This window comes from Anabrus simplex, chromosome 1 (genome assembly GCF_040414725.1).
Source record: "Anabrus simplex isolate iqAnaSimp1 chromosome 1, ASM4041472v1, whole genome shotgun sequence".
Taxonomy (NCBI): Eukaryota; Metazoa; Arthropoda; class Insecta; order Orthoptera; family Tettigoniidae; genus Anabrus; species Anabrus simplex.
The window spans coordinates 842,176,943-842,204,065 of record NC_090265.1 but is presented as its reverse complement, the minus strand read 5'-3'; the positions used below and the strand labels follow the sequence as shown (position 1 = coordinate 842,204,065).

The 27,123-nt window shown below is 42.2% G+C and overlaps 1 protein-coding gene across 1 annotated transcript in view; it reads left to right on the top strand.

The window, feature by feature from the left end:
• LOC136874096 (uncharacterized) overlaps nt 1-25,414 on the top strand; it is a 61,892-nt gene extending 36,478 nt beyond the window's left edge. Inside the window, exons 4-9 of the mRNA XM_068227699.1 lie at nt 4,703-4,778; nt 14,001-14,123; nt 15,950-16,047; nt 20,182-20,270; nt 21,541-21,634; nt 25,298-25,414. Coding sequence (XP_068083800.1) covers nt 4,703-4,778; nt 14,001-14,123; nt 15,950-16,047; nt 20,182-20,270; nt 21,541-21,633 — 479 coding nt within the window. The 3' untranslated portion in view covers nt 21,634; nt 25,298-25,414. The remainder of the gene's footprint in view (nt 1-4,702; nt 4,779-14,000; nt 14,124-15,949; nt 16,048-20,181; nt 20,271-21,540; nt 21,635-25,297) is intronic.
• The last annotated feature ends 1,709 nt before the right edge of the window (nt 25,415-27,123 follow it).

Genomic DNA, 27,123 nt, shown 5'->3' with positions numbered 1-27,123 from the left:
GCCAGAAACCAGGAACTCTGGCTTTTGCGCATGCGTGCCTAACTTTTCCGATACAAAGAGAATATGTTCCGATAGGCTGTGGAAACAACAGCCAAGTCATCACTTCACAGCGATTCTTCGTTCGACCACAGAGAGGCAGCACTTGCACTAGTCACACTTGCATTACGACCTATATGAGAACGTGGCAGCTGGCACTCTCTTGACCCAGCGGTAGTAATTAAGAGGGGATCGCTCAAAGCAAACGGGAAAACGAAATACTATAGAGCTGTTCGCGCCAGGTCTTTTAATACCAAAGAGGATAGAATACTACCAACTTGCTTATTCCATAGCCACATTTGTAAATCGATGATGAACTATAAAAATTGTACTTTTTATGTTGTCAAAATAAGGACATGATATTCTGATTTTCTTTAATTAAAAATGTCTAGTTTATAAATGACACTATAAAAACGTAACATATAATTTTTCATTACGACGTTGCTGGTTTTATTTCAATGATGTTGGTAACATTGGGAATTTCTGTTTTTGCGCGCTCACACCAAGTGTTTGAGATCGTGAATATTTTGCCATTGCAGGGGTTATTGTGTGTTTAATTATATAGTATTATAGTTTTTTAATGAGGAATGTGTATATGTGTTGGGGTTGCTTGCGTGTTTGTTCAGTGTGGAAAACTCAGTGGAGAGCCTCTTGAAAACCACATACAGGTATGTTTCTAAATGTTTTTTGGAGTCGTCTGAATACTCCAAGCCCCTTTCTACACCTGTGGTGGTGTGGAGTGGAATGGAGTGGAAGGCGGTGAATGGTGTTATAGCGGCCTAAGCAGAGGGAACAATGGAAGGGGTCCGACATTTCGGAAAATGAAGGTATCGGCCAAAGAAAGACAAGGGCCAATAAGGACGTGAAAATAAAATATTCCCTAGGCCTCGTAACTTATTTCTGTCGAGGTTGGAAGAGAACAAGAGTTGACCAAGGGATAAATAGAACAGGGTGAGCATCACCTTTTCCACAGGCGGTTGGCTCTTCCTGGGACGAGGGGACGATGGTTGACACCACTGCATCGTGGACGCTTTCGATTCCGATTCCTAATGCGCTGCAGGAACATGTTGCCTTCCATGTTGAAACGCACCAGGTGCTGCAGGCAAACAGTCATCCATGTGCTTTTTCTTCGGCATTCAACGCCCGGGATATCCACTGGCTGCAGACCTTCCGGTAGCCTAACTCCTGCCGGATAATGTGTTGCACCCTACCGAAGCTTATGTCGAGATCCACTGTTAGTGCACGAATGATTATGCGCCGGTCCGCTCTAATCGCCTCATCCACCGCTTGCTTGTTGTTGTCCGTAATTGATGAGGCTGGCCTCGCAGATCGACCGGCGTCTTCTTTCAAAACACGATCTGCACGGATCTTGATGTACCATTCCAGAACGGTGGTTTTCGACAGAAATGCTTCCCCATACACAGTCATCATTCTTCGATGGATGTCTACCGATGTTTGTCCTTCGGTAGCCAAGAACAGAATAACAACACGTTGGTCCTGTTTGGACGCATTTTGTAATAACGTCGCCATAGTTCACGTGACCGCATTTAAAACATGCGCTTCGGCACGACACGACTGTTACACTAATCCCTTTCCCTATATGTCCGTGCTTATATACCAGCATCGTAGTCGCACTACATTGCGTGTCCGTTGCAGCAACGCCCTCAAATGGATTTTTTTTTTTTTGGATCACGGCTTATAATATCATATGCACTTTCCATCTTGCATCTCCATTCTTCTATAACATATTTTTCTAAGCCATTTTCTGCATCATCTCTCCCAGATATTTGAATTTCTTCTCTTTCTCGATTTCTTCTTCTTCTTATTTCGTTATGCCCATTCATAGAGCGCGTTGGAACTTGTTCATTGGCTTGATGACTTTCGCCTTCCTGTCCTTCCAAAATCTCTTTATGTAATCACTGTGTTGTCTGTTCAGTTCTTCTAAAATCAGTTTGTACCAGTCCTGCTGACAGTTTTCACCATGAATGTGCTTATTCACTGAGGTCCTGAAGTCTTCGCGATTTCTCATGATGTCTTCCCCGATGTTCAATTCATTCGGGTCCCCTCTTGTTTCCTCCAGCCAGTTTATTCTCCTGTTTTGAGAATTTATTAAATTGAATAATCTTGTCCTCCTCTGTTGTGTAGTGGTTAGTGTAATTGGTTGCCACCCCAGCAGGCCCGAGTTCGATTCCCATCTCTGCCACGAAATTTGAAAAGTGGTACGAGGGCTGGAACTGGGTTCACTCAGCCTCGGGAGGTTATGTCAGTAGAGGTGGGCTCGATTCCCACCTCAGCCATCCTAGAAGTGGTTTTCCATGGTTTCCCACTTCTCCTCCAGGCAAACGCCGGGATGGTACCTAACTTAAGGCCATGGCCGTTTCCTTACCTCTTCCTTGTCTATCCCTTCCAATCTTCACATGCCCCATGATACCCTTGTTCAGCATAGCAGGTGAGCCCGCCTGGGTGAAATACTGGTCATTCTCCCCAGTTGTATCCCCTGACACAATGTCTCGCGCTCCAAGACACTGTCTTTGAGGCGATAGAGGTGGGATCCCTCGCTGAGTCCGAGGGAAAAACCAACCCAGGAGAGTAAACAGATTAACAAAGAAGAAAAGAATAATCTTCTTGTCAGTCAATTATTATCCATCGTGATTAATGTGTCACAAAAATTTCAAACGTCTGCTCCGTACAGTATTGACGAAACTATCTGTGTGATTATAGAGGTCTGCAGTTCACCTTTTGATTCAAATTCCATTTTCTTTTGTGGGGCCGAAAATATTCCTGAGAAATTTATGTTCTTTCTTTCATCTTTCTCCGTTAGGGTCTTCTAAGGACCACGCGACAATTTCATTGCTTCATCCTTTGTTGTTCCTTCTTCTTCCTCCAATTATTATTATTATTGTTACGGGGTTACCCGTGAAGCAGAAAGAGGTTAAAGAAAGTGCTGGGGTGAATGGGTCTAACTACAATGTCAAAATTAATTAAAAGCTTAAACTGAAGGTTATATTTTCAGAACTCAAAATTTAATAATTTTTACAGGCACAAGTAGCAAAAATTAAACAAGATTGGGAAAAAATCCAAGATTCAGAACCTTAACACTTTGGGCTTTAAGCCCCTTAGCTTTACATTTCCTGAGCTACAAGCTCAAATTTACAAGGAGCACAAATTTACACAAGGGCAGAAATCCTCCTAATTCATGGAGCACTTGCTCCCAAAACACAATGTCTAGCCTTCCAGAGGCACTCGTTACAATCACAAAATTGAAAAAGAGCTAACAGGATCTCAGTTTCTTCTAGCCTATTTAAGGCAATATCAGAAAATTTCCATCACTCGCCATCAAGGCACAACTTACAAATTGAAATGTAATGTTATACTGGGGTATCTAGTACCCAACCTACAGGGCCTTTGCGGAAAAGAACAGGTTAAGTAAATGGCCCGAAACACAAATTGAATGGAGGCGTGCAGTGCTCCAAGATAATGAAAACTTAAAAACCTAAAGGGCACTAGGCCGGTGAAACAGGGGCTATTCCCAAACTACTGAGGTGACTCGTATAGGAAGTAATTTACCACATTACAGAATAAAAAACTGTTGTAAACGTAGTCACCTCAAACCAGGATGAAGGGGAGACCAAGAGGGTAATTCACTCTCTACCCCCGATTTACAGTTAAAGAGTTTATGACGTTTTTACATTAGACGAAGGAAGATTTACATTTTAGAAACGTTGGTTACATAGTTAAAGATTCGGACCTTTCCCTCGGGTTAAACTGCGCAGGTAGCAAGAAAGAAAGATGTCATGTGGCTATTACCTTGTAGATGTACTGCTGACCGATGAAAGAGGCCCCCCGCCTCCTACTTTGACACACACACTCAATAAGATGACGATCAAGAGACGTTCAAAGCCGCACTTTATAAACTCTCAGGGAAGGTTCGAGATGTTTCACGAATAAACCAGCCACACCCTCACAATGCTATTGGTCAATTTAAAAGTTACTCTCAAAATCGAAGAAGAAGAAGAAGAAGAAGACTGTGATAGGTTGAAAATTAATTACAGAAATTTGGGATTGGCGAGATTCAAAACTTTCGGAAATACAAAGGAAATATTACCAACCCAAAAATAAATGGACATCAATCAGAAAAACTTATGAATACAAAACTCCCGGTACAATTATTATTATTATTATTATTATTATTATTATTATTATTATTATTATTATTATTATTATTATAACTTCTTATACCTCGCACCAGGGTGCATGAACATAGTTTTTAGTGGTGTCCTCTGTGGAAGAATGTCCAAACTTCTTGATGAATGTCAAACAAAACAAGTGGAAATTCACTCAGGTTAGGAAACAGTACAATAACAAAATTACTCAATATTATGATTAAGGTTCCAAGTTGGTGTCGTTTCAGTTTCACTGTTTTACCAATAGAGGAGTTCATTTAGGCGCTAGATATGAATGCGCGGTGTTGAGGTGTACCTCCCGGTACAATTATTATTATTATTATTATTATTATTATTATTATTATTATTATTATTATTATTATTATTATTATTATTAAGCCTTCTTCTCCGTGTTCAGAGGAATATTGTGTTTTAGACTGAAGGTAAGTAGCCTCCTACCTGTGTATAGCCCACTGATATTTTCTGTATCGTTGTTGTTGTAGGCTCCATGAACCAGTACCGTTACTATGGGGGAGCAAGTCGTCAAGAGAGGATCTACTCTCCTCCGACTAAGAGGAGGTGAGTTATTCAGATGACAACCCTCGAATCTTATCACCGGACCTAGAATACTTTAAACTAATGTTCACAATATGGTCAGAGTTAAACCTGTGGATACTTGGCAATTACTGCATCAATCGGTCTATGGCAGGAGAGACATGTACTAATGATGAATACTGTAGGATGCCTAATCGCTGGTTTACAAAGAAGCTTTACACGTGCTAGATTTTGGATGTGAAACAAATAGCAGCCATTTTACTACACACGTTCTGTAACAGGGTTCATTTATAATAAGCCAAAGACGCAGGAAATAAAGTTTAATAACACGCTAATTTATACACGTACAGACCGAAAAGTTACAGTACCGAGCTCGATAGCTGCAGTCGCTAAAGTGCGGCCAGCATCCAGTATTCGGGATGTATTGGGTTCGAAATTCACTGTTGACAGGCCTGAAATGGTTTTCCATGGTTTCCCATTTTTACACTAGTAAATGCTGGGACTGTACCTTAATCAAGGCCACGGCAGCTTTCTTCCCACTCGTGGCCCTTTCCTACCCCATCGTCGTCGTAAGACTTTCCCGTGTCGGTGCGACGTAAAGCAACTTTAAAAAAATAGTTAAAAGACTTGTATGTGGTATGTGCCTTGAACTATCCACCATCTCCTGATTGCAACTCTGTTCGGCAAAGTATGTGTATAGAAGGCAGGCGGCGATTTCAAAGCCCGTGCGCAAGCCGTCTGCATGCTTTGGTTGCATTCCGACAATATAGAATGTTATTAGATTTAGATTAAATTAATTAAATTAGATTAAAATTAGGATGCTCTAAAAATGTGTTGCTATAGGAAATTACTGCGAATGCCATGGACAGCACACCTTACTAATGAATCGATCCTGCAACTGCTCGGCATCAGAACAACACTGCTGACTCTTATCAACCAGAAACAACTCAGATATTTTGGTCATATTGCCAGGAGACGGGAGGCAATGGAAATACTTATCATAGAGGGAAAAGTCGACGGCCGAACATCTAGAGGACGTACACTCTTACGATGGATGGATCAGATCAAGAGCTTGACCAGGATGAGCTTACAGCAAGCAAGTCACTATGCTCTAAACAGAGACTCGTGGAGGCAGATCACCAAAATGCTTGTCGCGTGATGCCACTACACCCTTACGAAGGGTTGGACTCAAAGAGAGATTAAAATTATGTCTGTATATTCGTTGTTGCTGAACACACCAGCCGTTGTCGATATGTTGACAGCAACCGTCTACTATTGAGCGTTCGAAAACGAAAGAGGGCGCATTAGACGGGTAGCGCTGAGGAACATGCAGCGAGCAGCCGTCCGGTTGTTATCTCTTCGTATTCTGACGTAACCTGCCTGCAGGCAGTAATGCCGCTCCAGAATCAGTTGAAGACCTATAAATTGCTTAAAATGACCTAAAATATCCAGAAAAAGACCTAAAAACTGGCAAAAAGGACGTAAAATGCGATTTAAATTCATTTTTAGTTTTAATTACATATTTAATAAAGGAATGTAATGTTTTAAAATGTAAAATTCTGGTGGTATGCAACATACCGTGCAGAAATATATGTGTGAAATACTTCATCTTTCAGACATTATATTTTTATCTTAGATGTGAAGCTTCCACGGTGTGAAATTTCTGCCTGGGAGACTGATTACCTCGGATCGAGTAGGGGTATTTCAGTCGCCTTGACAAAGAATACTGCAATGTATTCGAAACGTCGGCAAACTGTTCGTGATGTGCAGACAACTACAACACGGTTCAACCCGAAAATTAAATTAAATAATTCTTCACACCGTGGAAGTTTCACTTCTAAGATACGAAACCTTTACGGGGAGGATATTCTCAAAGCTACTAGGCAGTTCGACAACCTTCGAAAGTAAATGAGTAACTACCTGGCTTGACTCACCTTTCTGAAACGCTGCAGGGACAACAGCATTATACCAGCATGTGTGAGACTGAAATATCACACCAAAAACCGACGGACAGACCGTATTCTTCACGAAACCAGCATAAAACTCCTCAGAGAACGGATCAGTGACACAAGACAGACTCTGGACTACCTCAACAATAAATTATTTCACCTCCACCTGCAACTTGCCAGCACTTTGTCTCTCAATGACTGGACCACGTTAGACACCATTAGCAACACACAATCCCAGCGTACACTGGAACTAGCCACTGCCAAACAAAACAAGAAATTCAACCGCCTCCTACAAAAACAGAAACCGAAACCACCTGCTCCAGTGAAGAAGAATGTAATAGTTAACCTCACAGACAAGCCACTCAATGAACCTACTACCTCGGTCTTGAGAAAAGGACTCAACTACGCAGTAACTCCGAATAGTATACCGGTGGAAGAAATAATTAGCAAAGTTGAAAATGCAAACCGACACCTTCCTACCGAATCTGCATAGGAAATCAGACAGGATATATCATGTCTACTGAGAACCGCAAAGCCGCCGCCATCCAATTTGACTAAAGAAGAAATTCATGCCCTAAAACACTACGTCAAGATACGGAAACAATTATCCTACCCGCAGATAAAGGCAACGCTACGGTGATAATGACACGCACCGACTACACTCGGAAAATAGAACAATTACTCACCGATTCTACATACAGAAAAATAAGAAACCCTACCAACCGCATTAAGAACAAACTCCACATACTAGTAAAAATTCCAGTATCCCAGCCGAAATACAGAAGAAGCTGATATCCTCGGACCCGATACCTCCTAAATTGTATGGCCTTCCTAGAATCCATAAAGAAGGCATACCTCTGCGACCTATCGTGAGCGCTATAGGATCTCCCACGCACGATATCACCCGTTACCTAGCTGGACTACTTCAGCCACATACAGGACACACTGAAACCTACGTGAAGGACTCCCGACATTTCATCCAGCTCCTTAAGGACCAATCAATAGAAAGTACGGACTTATTAGTAAGTTTTGACGTCACGTCACTTTTCACCAAGGTGCCGCTAACAGAAGTATTTCCGCTATTAGATCAGAAACTTCCAGGAGACCTGTCAACACTAGCTAAAGAATGCCTTAACGCCACTTATTTCTATTTCAACGGGGAGTTCTACGAACAGACAGAAGGGGCCGCGATGGGGTCGCCACTCTCTCCAATAATAGCAAACATGTATATGGAACACTTCGAACAGAAAGCCTTAGCTACATCTACCCTGAAACCGAAATGTTTTCTCCATTTTGTGGACGACACATTCGTAATCTGGCCGCACGGGAGCAATAACCTACAGCTATTTCTGGACCATCTCAACTCTATACACGTAAATATTCAGTTCACCATGGAAATAGAAGTAGACGGAAAACTACCGTTCCTGGATGTCCTAGTAAAACGCAACTCCAATGAAATGAAATGGCGTATGGCTTTTAGTGCCGGGAGTGTCCGAGGACATGTTCGGCTCGCCAGATGCAGGTCTTTTGATTTGACACCCGTAGGTGACCTGCGCGTCGTGATGAGGATGAAATGATGATGAAGACGACACATACACTCAGCCCCCGTGCCAGCGAAATTAACCACTTAAGGTTAAAATTCCCGACCCTGCCGGGAATCGAACCCGGGACTCCTGTGACCAAAGGCCAGCACGCTAACCATGTAGCCATGGAGCCGGACGCAACTCCAATGGGACTCTGAGTCACGCAGTATACAAGAAACCCATTCACACAGACAGGTACCTACACGCCTCGTCTCATTATCACCCATCACAAAAGCAGGCTATCCTAAGATCACTGGTGAACAGGGCCATAGCGATATCTGACGCAGAGAACGTCGAGGAAGAGAAAGAACACCGCACGAGAACCCTCAGGCAAAATGGCTACTCGCTCAAAAACATCCGACGAGTCCTTAAAAAATCAGAAGAGAACAAAGAAAAGGCCGCCGTAGGAGAAAACAACGGGAAAGAAGAACTGACCCGCCCGAAAACAGCGATACTGCCATACATTAAAAATACTACAGACATAATCGGCAAGATACTGGACAAATACGACATAAAAACTATCTATAAACCTCACTGGAAGCTAGAATTACAGGCTAGTGGAGTATATCACATTGAATGTAGCTGCGGAGCCTGTTATATTGGTGAAACAAAACGTCTGATCTCCACCCGCCTAAAAGAACATATCCGTCACACCAAGAACCAAAACACACATATTTCAGCGGTAGCCAAGCATTCCTACGAAACAAGGCACGGCATATCATTTGACAAGACCAAGATCCTACCAGCTATCCCTTGAAATCCGGAAAGGAAAATCCGCGAGGCTATCGAAATCAAGAAACATCCGAACAACATAAATTTAGAAGAAGGATATAAAATCAGTAATTCTTGGATGCCTAGCATTCATAGTTTAAAACATACAGACCACAACATAAACACACGGGCCGGAACCCCATTATATGACAGCGCGGGCAAGCCCCCACTACCTGGCTGTGACACATACCTTCCAGAATACTCACGAGACAGCCAGGGCTTAGGTCAGCCAGAAAGGCTAGGATATAAAAGGCCAAGGTCAGGGCCACTCTAGTAGTGTAAATTTCTGCCTGGGAGACTGATTACCTCGGATCGAGTAGGAGTATTTCAGTCGCCTTGACAAAGAATACTGCAATGTATTCGAAACGTCGGCAAACTGTACGTGATGTGCAGACAACTACAACACGGTTCAACCGGGAAATTAAATTAAATAAATTATATTTTTAGTTTGAGATAATTTAAAAACGCATTCCGTGTTTGTTAAAAATGTGTTTGCAGACTTTTGAATGACGTGTTTTTTTCCACCTAGAGTGAATTTAGCCGCAATGGCCATCCTGGAGAAAAGAACTGACATTATATAACTGGAATCATATTTGACTTAACCACACTAGGGTTACAAAAATTGGGATTTGGAAACCTTACATCAGTTGGCTTTGCAGTGTATCACAATAGTCCTCTCCAGGTTCTTAGGTGTGAAGGATCGTCAGTTTTCAGACAGCACGTTGCGAAACATCGTGAAACTTCTCTCCACATCAACGGATGTTAAGGGTTCATACTTGAAGGAAGTGAGATCTTCCTCTTCAGAAACACTCACATCAAAATATTTTGTTCCAATACTTCACTTACCTTGCACATAATTTGATACCCCTCGTTTTTCAAGCGTTGGTTTAATTTTTCGTTTCACTTAATTTTCGTGATATTTTCTCTTTTACAGCATAAAAGATGTTTAAGAGGTGACGGATGAACTAATGATGATTCGAATTGAGAATGGGCAGTGAAAATGTAGTCGAACGAAGGTGGAATTGCAAAAAAGAAGCCGTTAAGACTTTCTTCCTCTTCTTTATCTGTTTACCCTCCAGGATTGGTTTTCCACTCGGACACAGCGAGGGATCCCACCTCTACCGCTTCAAGGAAAGTGTCCTGGAGCGTCAGACTCTGGGTCGGAGGATACGACTGGGGAGAATGACCAGTACCTCGCCCAGCCGGCCTCACCTGCTATGCTGAACAGGGGCCTTGTGGGAGAATGGGGAGATTGGAAGGGATAGACAAGGGAGAGGGAAGGAAGCGGCCGTGGACTAAAGTTAGGTACCATCCAGGCATTTGCCTGGAGGAGAAGTGGGAAACCACTTCCAGGATCGGTGAGGTGGGAATCGAACCCACCTCCACTCAGTTGACCACCCGAGGCTGAGTGGACCCCGTTCCAGTCCTCACACAATTTTTCAAATTTCGTGGCAGAACCAGGAATCGGACCCGGGTCTCCGGGGGTGGCAGCTAATCACACTAACCACTACACCACAGAGGTCGATAGCGGTAACATATATACCTATTTCTAGCCTTGTAATACCACACATGTAGTAAATCTGCGAAGAAGTGGCTGCCAAAGTATTACATATTTTGCCATCTACCTTGGTCATAATTAAATTATGACCCTAATAATGTATCTAAACCTTCTCTGTTTAGTTCTCAATTCGCTATTTTCGAAGAGATTTCTGGCCTTCTAACTCTGATGTTGGATGCAACTGAACTAATCATTTGAAGTTTAGATAGTGCAGCTTTATGATTTTCTTCAGCTTTATGTAAACCCTTTGCTAGCCAAATGTATTTTTTCTTAAAAACCTGTCTTACATCCAATACATTTGTTTCCATCGCTTTTGAAATTTGTATTTGATAACACTCACTGTCAATTTAAGGTACTGCAAAACATCTGAAGAGCAGTCCTGAATCTTTGATAATAAATAGTACCTTAATTAAGGTAGGGCACGTGTACGTGAATTATTTTTAAAAATTGAATTTTTGATTTTCATGTATTATTATTCTTTGGAGTTCTCTCTTTCAGAATATATATAGTTTACATATGTTAGCAAGCATATTTTGTCCTAAATGTTGTTTTCAAAAATTGTCTGCGCTAATTAGCCAAGCCCCTTTAAATGTCAAACATTTGAAAATGTCATAACATTTCCAGCAGTAAAGATATCAGAAAGCGGTAAGTAATATTTTATCAATTGAATGCCCTGCGTAAGAATTGATTGCTCTCAGAGCTGCCAGCCGCAACGTGCTAGGTTTTAAACAGAAGCTAGTAGCGTGCATGCCAATCTCTATTTCTAAACATCCAGCATTTGCCTGGTGTGAAAATGGGGAAACCACAGAAAACCTCCTTCAGGGCTTATTAAAACTGTACTGTGGCTTAGCTATAAGGAGAAACCAGGGTAATTTGGAAGCTATGAGAAAATCTGTATGGGCTAGTTTACTTCACAAAGCATCAACTGATGACACCCAAAACACGTGTTATGTCCTCCAGGTACAGACTTCTGGTGCGAGTACCAGATAGCAAAGACAGGGGGTGAAGATTTTTGTCAAACATTAATTACCTTATGCTGTTATTGAAGCCATAAAACCTATTTATATACATCTTAGTGCCAAAAATCTCTTGGAAAAATGTTTACATGGACGAACACAGAGCTGTAATGAGAGTTTCAATCATTGCATTTGGGAACTGTGCCAAAAAGCTTATTTGTAGGTCTTCCTACCCTAAAAATGGGTGTATTGGATGCAGTTATCTGCTTCAATGCAGGTGCTGCATCCATATGTAAAGTACTGGAGTTTTTAGGGATCTCTCCAGGGGAAAATATGGCCTCAGCATTAGCTGCAATTGATCGTCTTAGGGTAACTGACGCTGAGAGGGCTGTATTTGAAAGCTGTAAAGAAGCCAAAACAAAGAGGAGGAGTAGGAAAATACAACAGGATGTTGAGAGTGTCCTAAATCATGAGGAATATGGAGCTGGAATGGATCAAAACTGTACGGGTTGGTCACAAACTTAATTTTTTTCTTTGAATGGCTCTCCTGAAAAATTGTAGTTTTTAAGAATATTTATTTTACTATCTCAGTAATCGTTAATGATAGACCACTGGAATTTGGCACACAGTTTCAGTGTACTGTTGTCTGAAAAGTAGACTACAATCATGAATGTAGCTCTTTATATATGAAAAACAGACCATAAAATATTCAACAAAATTTATGAAAATTTTAATAACAATTTTAGAAATTTTCCCACATAAGAACTATTTTACCAAATATCATGATTGTAGTCTACTTTGAAGCTACGTGCTGTGGGTAGCATCTGTAAAAATATCATTCATATCACACAAGTAGTTTCCGAGTTTACCCTTCCGACAGCTTGGAGTGGTTTTGCAGCCTTAAAAAAATCACAAGAAATAAATTCTCATAAAAAATTAACAATGAACTTGCACCGACAATTAATGTTATAACAATAATATGCAATGTTCATTCATTGCATATAATAATATTTGTCCACCTAGAGTAAGTGTATCTGGTCAAATTATGATGGCAAATATAGTGATTTTGCACTATTTTACTGTGGTCTTCACAGACACGTGCCCTAAAGGTATAGTCCCAACATTTTGCGTGGTGTGAAAAAGGGAAATCACAGAAAACCATCTTCTAGCCTGATGACATGATGACAGTGGAGTGGAGATAAGAAAACTTCCCTAATTGGCAGCAATATTTCATGATTCCTCAATTTTATGGATCAGAAACACACGGAACGTTTGGAAGTAGCGCCTGACAGAAATAGTTAATTATCGAATGTAACTAGTAACTAGTGTACGCATGTGCAGCAAACTTTCAGTAATGATAGTTGTATGTTATCAAAGTCTACACCGCCTGTATATTTCAAGTTTTTGGCAATACTCTCTACTGGCCCCCTACTTGCAGAATGAAGGAAAGTTATTATGGCCTTTCTCGAAAGGAACTTAAAATTTGTCGGGCATACTTATTTGGTCGATATTGTTCGATTATTAAACTAGGAAGATTTTCACTAACTCCCCGAACAATTGATTAATAACTCTTACTTTTCATCGTCTTTTGTCCGGTTTCCCTGTCGATTAACAAGCAAAAATATGTCTGAATAACTTGCTATCTCCCAAATGCAAGTTGATGTCTACGTGACACAAACCACGAAGCCACTCGCTCAGTGAATTAAATTTACAATGACCGGGTGAGTTGGCCGTGTGGTTAGGAGCGCGCAGCTGTGAGCTCGCATCCGGGAGATAGTGAGTTCGAACCCCACTGTCGGCAGCCCTGAAGATGTTTTCCGTGGTTTCCCATTTTCACACCAGGCAAATGCTGGGGCTGTACCTTAATTAGGCCCACGGCCGGTTCCTTCCCATTCCTAGGCCTTTCCTGTCCCATCGTCGCTTTAAGACCTATCTGTGTCGGTGCGACGCTAATAGCAGAAAAAAATTACAATGAGGAGCTGTTCCAATAAACATAATTATATAAAATGGAAATTGAGATTTTATTTAAAAACAGGGAACTTTTGAACTATAACATACCTTATGGCTGGACAGCGGACTTTAAGGCAGTAATAGGTTAGAATGCAAACTAGGTTATTAGAAAGTGTACCCTGGCCTGTTCTCCCGCTATGTAGCGAGGTAGCGAGAGTAACATAAATTTTAGGGGTTCTGATGGACCGTAATCCTAATTTTTATACAAGACTCATAGCAGAACCGTTGTGCAGGATACACTATACTTGTTACATGCTTCAAGAGGTTTACATTCTAACCTATTGGTGCTTAGAAATGCGAACTGTATTCAGTTTAAAATTTCTTATATTTACTACATACTGCGTATTAATTGATGCAGAATAACTTTTGGTGCAAAGTAATAATTCCTTTAAATTTATAGTGTACGATGTGTGTTTTAGTTTCAGGCCGCTGAATGCTCGTGCTGGGAGCCCTCGTCTGAAGCGTGAGCTGCAACTGGAACCTGAGGAAATGTTGGCGCTACTGGCTCTGTGGCAGCAGCAGAACGGGAATACTCCATACAGGTGCCTGTTCACCCTCTTTCCGATGCAGGGAGTTCTTAATCCTGGTTCAGATGTGTACTCACAACGAAGTCTCGCCCACTTTAACATATAGTATACAAGATGTGTCCCGAAAGTGCCGGGCGAGTTGGCCGTAAGGTTAGGAGCGCGCAGCTGTGAGCTTGAATCCCGGATATAGTGGGTTCGAACCCCACTGTCAGCAGCCCTGAAGATGGTTTTCCGTGGTTTCCCATTTTCACACCAGGCAAATGATGGGTCTGTACCTTAATTAAGGCCATTGCCGCTTCCTTCCCTTTCCTATCCCATCGTCGCCATAAGACCTATGTGTGTCGGTACGACGTTAAGCAAATAGAGTAGCTCAGACGGTAGAGCGCTGGCCTTCTGACCTGAACTTGGCAGGTTCTATCCTGACTCAGTCCGGTGGTATTTGGAGATTTCAGTAGTTTTCCTGGCACGTAAAAGAACTCTTGGGGGACTAAATTTCGGCACCTCGGCGTCTCCAAAAACGTTCAAAGAAGTAGTTAGTGAGACGTAAAAAGAGTTCTTCATATGTCAGTTTGAATGATGGGACTGAAATAAGCCGCTTTCTTGCTTTTAGTGAGGGCGAGTACTTCCCTTGATTTCCCAGCACCATAATAATAGTCGTATGGCCTCAGCTACCGTGTGCAGACATTTTAATTTGATGCCATCTGGCTGTCTGCTCGTCAATTTCGACGTTTCGTTTTACTCTAGGTCTACTAGATGGCAGAGTAAAGCGGATCTCTCTTGAGCGTCATGACTGTGGATCAGTGGTAGAGTGTCAGCCTCCGAATCTCAAGAGTGCGGGTTCACACCCGGCAGAGGTAGTCGGATTTTTATAGGGTGGTTACAGAAAAGTCCATTTTACACCCCGTGTCGTACGATGTCGCTATGTAAGAGAGCTTTGGTGATACATTTGGTGTTTACCCAGTACGATGAAGTTTCTACCTTCTTGTTGGTAACGTCGTTCACACGTGGGATCTTCAACTTTCTGCAGTGCATCCACATTTTAAAAGCTCAGGGATGGTTCAATGGACGAAGCATTTATTGCACATACTTCGACACCATAAAACTGCACCGATAAGATAATGTTTCGGCTAAGGAAAGAGGATAGCCTAAATGGGGAGAAAATGAAATACGCCAGGTGATTTAATGGTGTATAGCCTCCGGAGAGGCCTGGTGCATGTCTTTTTCTAGTAGACGATGTAGTAAACGACCAGCATGTCTTTGACGATGGGGCCCTACATGAGATGATTTTTAATGTTGGAGGCATCACAAACACCCAGCTCCTGGCCTAGACAACTTAACCAGTTAAGGTTAAAACCCCCTACTCAGCCAGGAATCGAACCCGGGACCTCCCGGGCCAAAGGTCAGCTTGCTAACCATTTAGCCATGGAGCCGGAAAATATGCCAGTGGCGGTAGTGGTACAACGGGCAACCATTCTCGGGTTCGATTCCCGGTAAGTTCGGGGATTTTTTACTTGGCTCTGGCGGCTGGTTCCAGGTCCATTCAGCTTACGTGATTGCATTTGAGGAGCCATCTGATGGTGAGTCTAGAAAGCCTATCACACGACACCTTGTAATCTGCAGGCCTTCGGGCTCAGCAGCGGTCGCTTGGTAGGCCGTGGCTCTTGCGCCATGAGGTTTGCTTTCATTGGTGTGGAAAAGGGAAGCTGTAAGAAAGGTGTGCAGTACAAATAAGTGGGAGCGATGACAAACTTATTTGAGTCCTCAACATGTATATTGCATTGTTTTCAAAGTGCATGCGGAACAGATATACGAATGTATTAGTCCATATCGTTGTTTTACAGGATTCAACCGAACCACTGGAACAGCTACAGGGCAGGGGCAGAGGATATGGACATGGATGTAGACAACGAGGGACCCAGCGATGAAGATCAGGAAGAAGGTCAGTTACTGATGAGTTGAATTACGTTCTGCGAGTGTCTGACAGAACAGTACATTCAGATGTGTTTCTGATTATACACCTCATTGTAATAACTAGGGAAAGGAATTTTAGGTACCAACAGGTTAGCATGCAAACGTGTTTGAACAAGGTGCAAGTATCATCTAGCCTCTCTACAATTATGTAGGTGAGTTGCATATATTTGAGGGGTTCTGATAGTTCAGATCGCTAATACATGTTTTCGTAGCGCATTACCGAGACACAGGAGCGCAGAGAAGCGGTGGCAGCGAGCACAGTGCTCGCAATAGCGAGCGGACGTAGTCGTCTCAAAGGAGCGGCATGATAGGCCAGTAAAAATCGACACAAAAAATCGCTAAATTCGCAAAACATGATGTATCTCTGATTTTTAGTATGTTGTTTGGACCCATTAGGACTATGTATACCCAAGTTTGCAACTCTCAAAAAGTTGTGGAAAAATTTTTACACGCGAAAAACCGCGAAATTTTTGGACTTGTTTCAGATTCTGCTCTATATCTCCTAATACATGCATTTTTCGTCGAAATCTACTCTGGACGTTTTTAAGAACATTAAATTTGTGACAAATTAATCCCAATCGGAGATCTGTAGGTCAACTGGTTACCGAATTAAGGCACTTTGAAAATAGGCCAGTTTTCAAAAATTGTAAATTTTAGTTTTAGACCTTTTTTGGACCGAATTTGCGTCGAAACCATTGATCCTACGAGTAGAACTTGCAGAATATAATTTGTAGGCAATTTAATTAGCTTTAAAGTAAGCACAGAGCGGGGTCTATGAGCCTTGTAATTCTCTCAAAATCTCAATGGAATCAATATAAGGTAAAATCGCATTTTTCCAGAAATGCGCCTAATCACTTTTTTATTGCATGAAGTGAGATTTGAACATGCAAAACGTGTTATGATCATATAGGAGGTATGTAAGTTGAATAATTGTACATGAAAGAAAGGGACGTTGTTCAAAACTGTCCCGGTACTGAATTGACTGGTGTGGAAGTACTATTAGGTGGCTTCCACCTATTGATGTCATATATGGGAGCAATTTGCAATATCATGGTGGGGAGCTTCCTCAAACAGCTCCTTGCCACGATATATGCTCAAAACAGTATCTAAAAAGTGATGAATTGGCACTCTGAAAGACCAGATGGACCCAACAGAATATCAATTGTTCACGAAAGGATGTTTCACCATCCGCAGATCCGACAAATTCTGGTCAGGTCTGTGGACTGACTTGACAATTGAACAGGTATTCATGCGTGCAATGAAGAGTCGGGGTGGCCTAAGCCATGGCAGAGGTATCTCTAGAAGTGTGCTCTCTCGTTGGACGGGCGGGATGGTATATATGCTGAATATATGTGAAGAGGTAGAAGGGTATTGGAATATTTCTTCCACAACAAGTGAACAGCGTGTCGATATGTGACCTACGCAAATTGCACGAGATACCTCTGAAGTGAAAAAACTGAAAGCCTGGTTTTCAATAACCATCCACCGTTCCCATTGATAGGTAAACTCGTATCCATTAGCAGTGGCACTGTAGGTGGCCCCCACATAAATTGTCACAATGCCCGAGAAGAAGGGCTGAAAGGGGTGAACCGAAATATTGGAAAAACTGTTGGGAATGTTAGCGTCTCTAGGAAAGAATAAGTCCTCTCTTTGACAACATTTATAATCCCTATCAAGATCCACAAGAAGGGAGTCGATGTCGAGCCACTCACCATCTTCCAGCGCATGTGTATCATGCAACAGTCAGACCTACAGCTGAAGGCCCACTTCACATACGAGCTCGCTCCATATCCAATGGCCCTATTTTCCGACGAAGGGATGAGTAAAGGCACAAACTCAGCTTTTTACGCTGCCTTCACTCAAGCCACAGAGAACGTCAGTGTGTAGGCAAAAACATTTACTGTCATCGATGGAGGATACCTTGTCCAGAAAGTCGTGTGGCATCGGAATGATTCGGTACGGGCTATCACAGCAAGCTACATACGCGACATATTTAACCACTTTGGGAGAAATGTGTGTGTAGTCTTCCTGAAAATGGCACCCAAAAGAGCACCAAATTTGCAGAGCGATCACGACGGTATTCTGCAGGATCAGCGGAAACTGTGTTTGACGCATCGACCATCATCATAGTCCCCCAAGAGTACATGCTCTCGAATGATGAAAACAATGTTCGTCTCATTGAGCATCTCTGTTCTGCTTTCGCTCTCGAGGGAACTGAGACAAAAATATCAAAAGAAGACGCAGACCGCGATATCGTCGTGACTGCGCTGCAAAAAGGTACCTCCCATGACCACATCTTCATCTTTGGAGAGGATGTGGATTTGTTCGTGCTCCTCTGCGGTCTAGGATCTACTAAGAAAACGTATACGACAGACACCCTCAACGATGTACGCTTCCGTACTTTTGTGAAGACAGCAGCCAACGCAAAAGCGAATCTGGCCCGTTTGCCCCAACCACAGAGGCTGCGTCGTATCACCACTACCGCACATACCACCAGGTGAAAAAGTGGTTGGGGGGGGGGGGGATGAGGCCACCGACTGGGGTTGGGAATTGACCTCGGCTGGACTCATCCCCAAGAGCAGTCGGCAAGCTCCTGCCCTCGCAGATCTCCTGAAACTCCTCTCTTGCAAATACAAGAAGGGGGCAGAGGTGGCTGCACTTGCCTGAAAGCAGGGCTCAGATGTTCTGTGATGTGTACTACCTGCTCTGTGGAAACGTGCCATAACGCTGCTCTTATCATCATTGAAGAGGACGACGATGACGATGACGATGACGAGCCTCAAGACAACCCTGACGATCCACCAATACTGGAGTACCTACCTATAAGGGACGAAGACCTACCTATTGAAGACAGCAACGAAAGTGACGGTCCAAGGCCATCAAAAACAAGGTGACGAGTTTGACTATGTGTCTAATCTGACTGATTGATTGATTGATTGATTAAGTTACTGTACTATTGATTACTTATATTTATATTAAAATACATTTCACCGTTTTTAAATGATTACATGCCTTATTTTTCTTTACCAAAAATAAAGGATAGGAAAGGTTATGGAACATTTCTGGAAAAACGCAATCTTACCTTATATGGGTTTTTTGAGATTTTGAGTGAACTAGGAGGCTTAAAGATCCCGCTCTGCGCTTAATTTAAAGCTAATTAAATTGCCTACACATTATATTCTATACGTTCTACTCGTAGGATCAATGGTTTCGACGCAATTTCGGTCCAAAAAAGGTCTAGAACTAAAATTTGCAATTTTTGGAAAAAACTGGCCTATGCTCAATGTGCCGTAATTCGGTAACGAATTGATCTACATAGCTCCTGTTAGACTTAATTTGTTACAAATTTAATGCTCTTAAGAAACGTATAGAGTAGCGTTCGACGAAAAATGCATGGATTAGTATGTATAGGGAAGAATCTGAAACAAGTCCAAAAATTTCGCGGTTTTTCGTGTGTAAATATGTTTCCACAACTTTTTGGGAGTTGCAAACTTGGATATACATAGTGCTAATGGGTCCAAGCAACATACAAAAAATCAGAGATACATCATGTTTTGTTAATTTATTGTCGATTTTGACCGGCCTATTCGCCTTCGCCGATTTTTCTTATTAGTTACCAAACTTCTACTACACCACTTGTGAACGAGTTGTTGCACGGGACGTTTTGATTGTACTGTACAACCGGGAAAATGTCTACGAAATATTTGAAGGCACCTTTTAACTGATTCCTTATTATGCAAAAAGCACTCACCAAAAATATTCTTTGCGCTATAGTGTACTTAACCATCGCGATAATAACTTAGCAACACACCATAAAAGTCCAACAGTTACCAGCGAACTGCTGTGTCAACTGTTAAAGACTTATCACACCAAGCTTGACACAGACCATACGGTGCTGTCTTGGTGATTCCCGCGGCCTGTGAGCAGAAGGGCTGTTTTAAATTGTACTCCCTATATTTATGCAAATCTCACTGCAGAACCGTGGTGCGGGATAGTATACACTTGCGCTTAGGTTAAATACGTTTGCATTCTATCCTATTAGTGCCTAAAACTCATTTCCCTTGTAATAACATATAGGAGACTCACTGACTCTACCTTTCAGGGGAGTGGATGGAAGGTCCGGTCTACCCGTCTACTCGCTACTCCGTGGACCGCCGGGCGCTGTATCCGAGGATGGTTCGCAAGCGACAGGTAGGTAATTTCAGACTTCTGGACAAAACATCTTCAATATTCCATTGCAAATGTGCATTTGACCACAAATGTAAGGAATATGAGGCTGTTAGAATAGTCCAGCTTTGGCAGTATATTTTCCATGTAACGGTGAGAGTATCTAACACCCGCAATACTCGGACCGGAGAATTCCCGACATTTACTCGTGAGGATAGACCAGTGTTGCCAATTCATAATAGTATTCAGTCGCTAAGTTCATCAAAATAGTCGCTAGAAATGTAGCTAAATTTAAGTATCCTATAATTTTTTACACTACATAATAAATCCCAAATTTTAACTTACCCATTCTACGTCTAAAAATGTTTAGACTTCTTATTTTACATGTATAAATGTCACTTATAATTTCCGAAATGACATGAAATGGCGTATGGTTTTAAGTGCTGGGATTGTCCAAGGAGAAGTTCGGATCGCCAGATGCAGGTCGTTTCATTTGACACCCTTAAGCGACCTGCACGTCGTGATGAGAATGAAATAATGATGAAGACGACACATACACCCAGCCCCCGTGCCAGGGGAATTAACCAATTATCTTTCAAATTCACGACACTGTCGGAAATCGAACCCGGGATCCCTGTGACCAAAGGCCAACACGCTGACCATTTATCCATGGAACCGGACATAATTTCCGAAATCCACCACTGATATAACTGACACGGGTTTCGCGGTAACGACAGCAATATCTCACATATCCTTTATACATGAATACATCACTATTGCAATTCTAAAATAGGTTACAGTCGATCTGAACAGTAGTAGAGACCGAACAAGTTGGCCGTGCGGTTAGGTTCGCAGATCTCTGAGCTTGCAATCAAGAGATTGTGGGTTCGATCCACACTGTCGGCAGCCCTCAAGATGGTTTCCCGTGGTTTCCTATTTTCCCGCCAGGTAAATGCTTGGATTATATCTTAATTAAGGCCACGGTCTCTTCCTTCCCATTCCTAGCCCTTTTCTATTCCATAGTCGCCATAAGACCTATCAGTGTCGGTGCGACGTGAAGAAAATTGTAATAAATAAATAAATAAATAAATAAATAAATAAATAAATAAATAAATAAATAAATAAATAAATAAATAAATAAATAAATAAATAAATAAATAAATAAATAAATAAAAACTTTGTGTACAATGAAGTCATGATTTTGAATAAGTCAACTTGGCATGTAGATTTACTCACAGCTTGAACCTATTGACATCTTCAATGCACATATTCAGTGATGTTTCACATGTTTCAGGAGCGTCCTGGTGGTATCCACTATTTGGCGCACGTCATGGGGCCTCCCCACCACGATGTCCCGTTGCCGGTTTATCATCGAGTATTACTTTGAGGTACGTATCACTCAGAAAATATGTTTTCTATTTGTCTAAACTAAATAATAATTCAGAATTTCAAAATATTGCAAAGACCATAGCCTCTGACGATGGCGGTTATCCGTTTTCTAAACCTAAACCCACGGTAGAAAGGTAGTGTGCCTGTCTCTTACCCTGAGGCCCCGGGTTCGATCCTCGGCCAGTTCATGGACTGGATCTGAGAGCTGGTTCGATGTTCAATCAGCCTATGTGATCATAACTGAGGAGCTATCTGACAGTGAGATAGCTTCCCTGGTCTAGAAAGCCAATTATAATGGCCGAGAGGATTCATCGTGCCAACCACACGGCACCTCGTAATCTGCATGCCTTCAAACTGAGCAGCGGTCGCTTGGTAGGCCATAGCCCTTCCTGGGTGTTGCGCCAAAGGATGGCGGGATGTAAACTGGAGGCTTAAATAACTTGTGCGAACACATCTTTCCAAACATACAGCATTTTGCGGACTCGCTATTTTTTACGGAGAAATACTACTACAGTCAATAAATACGTAAACACGTGGACTGGCGCCTATAGCGTAGGCAACACGGCGCACACTCATTTACTGCAGTCAGTAACCTCTTGGACTGCCGTTTACAGTGTGATCATCTCAAAATTTCACTAGCGGATTTGCCTAATTTTTGTCAGAACTTGAAATTTTCCGGTTGCTTAAACTACAACATTCTCAAGTTTCGCCGCTGACATTCACCTGCCCTTCACAACAGAGACCATTGTTCTCTTTACACGGTGTCCGGACATTTGCGGTCATCACAAAATCACGGACATTTGCGGTCACTGAGATAAACTTGTGCCCACTCACAGAAATTCCCCAGTTGTCGCAGGACATTTACGGTCACTGCAGCAGGGAGTGGGCCTCATTAGCTTAATCTCGGAGTATCTCCACTAACCTGCCTGAACTCCTGTTCGTTCCTTGCAGCTCAACATTTTTCTCTCGCGGGCATTATCTATAGACACCTTCAGACACAAACACAATTCTATATCGAAACTTCCTGGTGTAAGTATTTACTGTTGTGTGCTGTAATGGATTTGACAGTTATTAATAAGGCAAATAGTTATATGTACAGAAAGTATAGGGAAAGTCAACATGAAATCGTCACCTGGGTGTGTCAGAAGGAGAAGAACAAGTCATGTCATGTTTTTGATAACATACAATTGTGTAGATGATAAATAAATATATTCTATCCTATTTCCTATCCGGCCTCTCTTGGTCAATTCTTGTTCTCTTCCAACCCCTACGGTACGATGTTTGCCAAGCCCAGGCAGTTTTACATTTTCACGTCCTTCGTGGCCTTTTCCTTCTTTTTTCTCTAAACGAGAGTCTTTCGAGTTTTTTCTGGTTAGTTTAAAGGGAGGATGGTGGCACCGTTCTACTTTCTCACAAAAACAGTAATCACCACCATCACGATATAAGAATTCACGCAGATATACACGCTCGTATATTTGATATTTAAACTCAAATACACCACAAAGTGATTTTTTATATATATAAATATTAGAGGCTGATTAAAAAAATAAGTTTTCTATTTATTTATCGTGGAATAATTAAAGATAGGCCAAGGTAAAAGACACTGTTTTATTCCACACCGGACCTTCGTTTTTAGGGAAACAAAAGTTAATCCATCGTTAATTAATTAAATTAATATATTTCTGGTAGTCTAACGTCACGCTAACATATTTGTCGGAGAAAATGGGATGGGAAAGAATTAGAAATGCCGGACTCAGTGCCTCTCGCGGTTGAGGCGCTGGCCTTCTGGTCCCAACCTGGTAGGTTCGATCTGACCAACCGACGCTCCCAAGTTGTGAGCCGCCAGGGCCCCATTTAGTCGCCTCTTACGACAGGCATGGGATACCGTGGATGTATTCTTCGCCTTCGTCCCCACCCACAGGGAGTCACAACCTCCAAACTCGAGTACATACAATAATTTAGTCGACAGTAAATTATATGTTTTAAAATGCTGATTCCCATCACACTTTGTCCAGGCTTTGGACTGGTATTATGATTGTATTAAACTCATTTTGGCGTGTTTAAAATCAGAAATGGAAGAAGAAAGGGCTAGGAATGGGAAGGAAGCGGCCGTGGCCTTAATTAAGGTACAGCCCCAGCATTTGCCTGGTGTGAAAATGCCAAACCTCGGGAAACCATCTTCAGGGTTGCCGACAGTGGAGTTCGAACCCACTATCTCCCAAATACTAGATACTGGCCATACCTAAGCGACAGCTACCGAGCTCAGTTCAAAGAGAAAAATGGAAGGGATCCGACACTTCGAAAAGTGAATATATCGTCCAAAGAAAGGTGAGGGCAACTAAGGGCGTGAAAATGAAAGACTCTTTAGGCCTCGAATGCTCTAAGAGCGTTGGTATCGGAAAATAACATGAGTTGATCAAGTGAGGAGCCTGGCACAAGTAAGTGGAAGTAATGTCAGGATTCAGCTAAGGGCTCCGTGGTCACCAAACCGACGCTCCCAAGTTGAAAGACCCTGGTGCCCCTTTTAGTCGCCTCTTAAGACAGACAGGGGATATCGTGAGTGTTATTCTATCGTCCCACCCACAGGGGGAGGATAGAGAACGCACGTAGTTATGAGGGTATTAAGGGTTGTAGTAAGGTTGTAAAGGAGAGGGCATATAAGTCTCTGGTAACACCCCAACTAGAGTCGGGTTCCAGTGTATGGGACCCTCTCCAGGATTACTTGATTCGAGAACTGGGAAAAATCCAGAGACAAGCAGCTCGATTCTTTCTGGGTAATTTCCAAAAAAACTGTAGCGTTACAAAAATGTTATAAAGTTTAGGCTGGGGAAACTTAGGAGAAAGGAGACGAGCTGCTTGACTAAATGGAATGTTCCGAGCTGTCAGTGGAGAGATGGCGTGGAATGACATTAGTAGGCGGATAAGTTTGAGTGATGTTTTTAAAACTAGGAAAGGTCACAATAGGAATATAAAGTTGGAATTTAAGGGGACAAATTGGGGCAAATATTCGTTTATTGGAAGAGGAGTTGGGGAGTGGAATAATTTACCAAGGGAGATGTTCAATAAATTTCAATATTCCTTGCAATTATTTAAGAGACGAGTAGGTAAACAGCAAATGGGCACCTGGGCGACTGCCCTAAATGCAGATCAGTGGTGACTGATTGATTGATTGATTGATTGATTGATTGATTGATTGATTGATTGATTGATGAATGAATTAATTGATTGATAGAGAATTGATTGATTGATGGATTGATTGATTGATTGATTGATTGATCGATTGATTGATTGATTGACTGATTGATTGATTGATTGATTGATTGATTGATTGATTGATTGATTGATTGATTGATTGATTGATTGATTGATTGATTGATTGATTGATTGATTGATTGATTGATTGATTGATTGATTGATTGACGTTATCTCTAAGTCATAGAGTCTAGGATACCTCCACATGCATAACCTTGCTTCTAACGCAGAGACACTGACCCGGATTACAACGGTTAGTTGCTCAAAATGGCAAACACTCTTGACATTACGATGCTTCAATAAATTTTAACTTTTGACAGACGCGTTTTATTTTTGTACGAGAATTGAACAATTGTTCGCCACTTACTATCAACAAGTGCTGACCATTGATTCCTTATCTTCTGTTTCAGCTCGTGGTGACGTCTTCAGCCGACAGAGGACGGAAAGGAACAGTACAATCAAGTAATTTTAATTTATATTTATCAAAAAATGTATTTCCAAAAATAAACGATATCAAAATCTGATTATATTCTGAATGTGATTTAGAAGTCCCCTTACTCTAATCGCCACAGAAGACTGCACATTGACAGAATTGTTAAAAAATTCAGCGAATTTTTATAATAACCCTTTAGGAGGCTTCCCTGCAGCTTAACACTAGCGTGGTGGTGGTGATTATTGTTTTAAAAGGAAGTAGAACTGGCTAACCATCCTCTATTAACACTCATCAGAGAGAAAAAATAGAAGGGATCCGATACTTCGAAGAATGAAGGTACCGTCCAAAGGAAAGACAAGGGTCACCAAGGGCGTGAAAATGAAAGACTCCTTGGGCCTCGCAACCTGGTATCATCGGGATCGGAAAAGGACAAGATTTGACCGAGGGATGTCGGGTAGGATAGATGAAAGTGAGGACCCTGGCACAAGTAAGTGGAATCAAAACCAGGACTCAGTTCACGGCCCCGTGGTCACCAACCCTGGGCCCCTTTTAGTTGCCTCTTAAGACAAGCAAGGGATACCGCCCGACACCAGAAGGACCGGTGGTATTTTCATTCCATTTTCTAGGGTTTAGAGTCTAATAAATTGAGGTACAATGTCTAAAGAGGCCGCTAGTATATCAGTTATGAAATTTTAAAACGTCACCATATTGAATTATGGAGTGCCTGGCCGAGGCGGTAAAGGCGTGCTTGGTTCAGCCGAAAGGACGTGGTTACGATTCGCCATCAGGAAGTCGACAAATTTATGAAACGAGATTTCCACTTCCGGAGATGCACATGGTCCTAAGGTTCACTCCGCCTGCAGCGAAAATGAGTACCAGGTTAAATACTGGGGACAAAGGCGGCCGGGAGTAGAACTAACCACTCTACCCCATCAAGTGTCCAGGTTACCTCTCCAAGGGCTTTCAAGGCCTGTATAGAGATGTCTTTCCTTCAATTTCCAGATTCAGTAATAAGAAGAATAAGCCTATCCTTTTTGTAATCGAAGCTTGGGTGGTTGACTCCACGCCTAGTAGCAAGAACTTCCTGTGGAATTTGAGTTGAGCTTGCTATGGAAAGATGAAACTCCTGTTGTCCTGCTTGAACTATACCTTTCTCATAATTTTCACCATCATCTGACTCAGGCGATTCGTTTAGATGGATTGCGGAAGGTGCATATTCAACATTATCTACGTCAGTCATTTCATCAAAGTCAATATCTTCACCTTTATACCTGTCATATCTGTCCGTCTGTTAGATCATCAGCCCAGAGGATGGTTGGATCCTTAAATACCATTACGAAAGATTATGTGGTTGGCCGACCCCGTGGTGTAGGGGTAGCGTGCCTGCCTCTTACCCGGAGGCCCCGGGCTCGATTCCCGGCCAGGTCAGGGATTTTCACCTGGCTCTGACGGCTTGTTCGAGGTCCACTCAGCCTACGTGATTAGAATTGAGGAGCTATCTGACGGTGAGATAGTGGCCCCGGTCTAGAAAACCAAGAATAACGGCCGAGAGCATTCGTCCTGGTGACCAACGACATCTCCTAATCTCAAGCCTTCGGGCTGAGCAGCGGTCGCTTGGTAGGTCATGGCCCTTCGGGGCTGTTGCTCCATGGGTTTTGGTTTCGTTTAAAGCTTATGCTGTTACGGGGAAGCTGCAGAAACTGACGGCAGCTTCAAAATGAGGCGTACTATAGATCATTTCATGTTTAAAAAAATAGTATTGCGCTTATAGTTACAGGGTCGCCATATCGAACGGCTCTGATC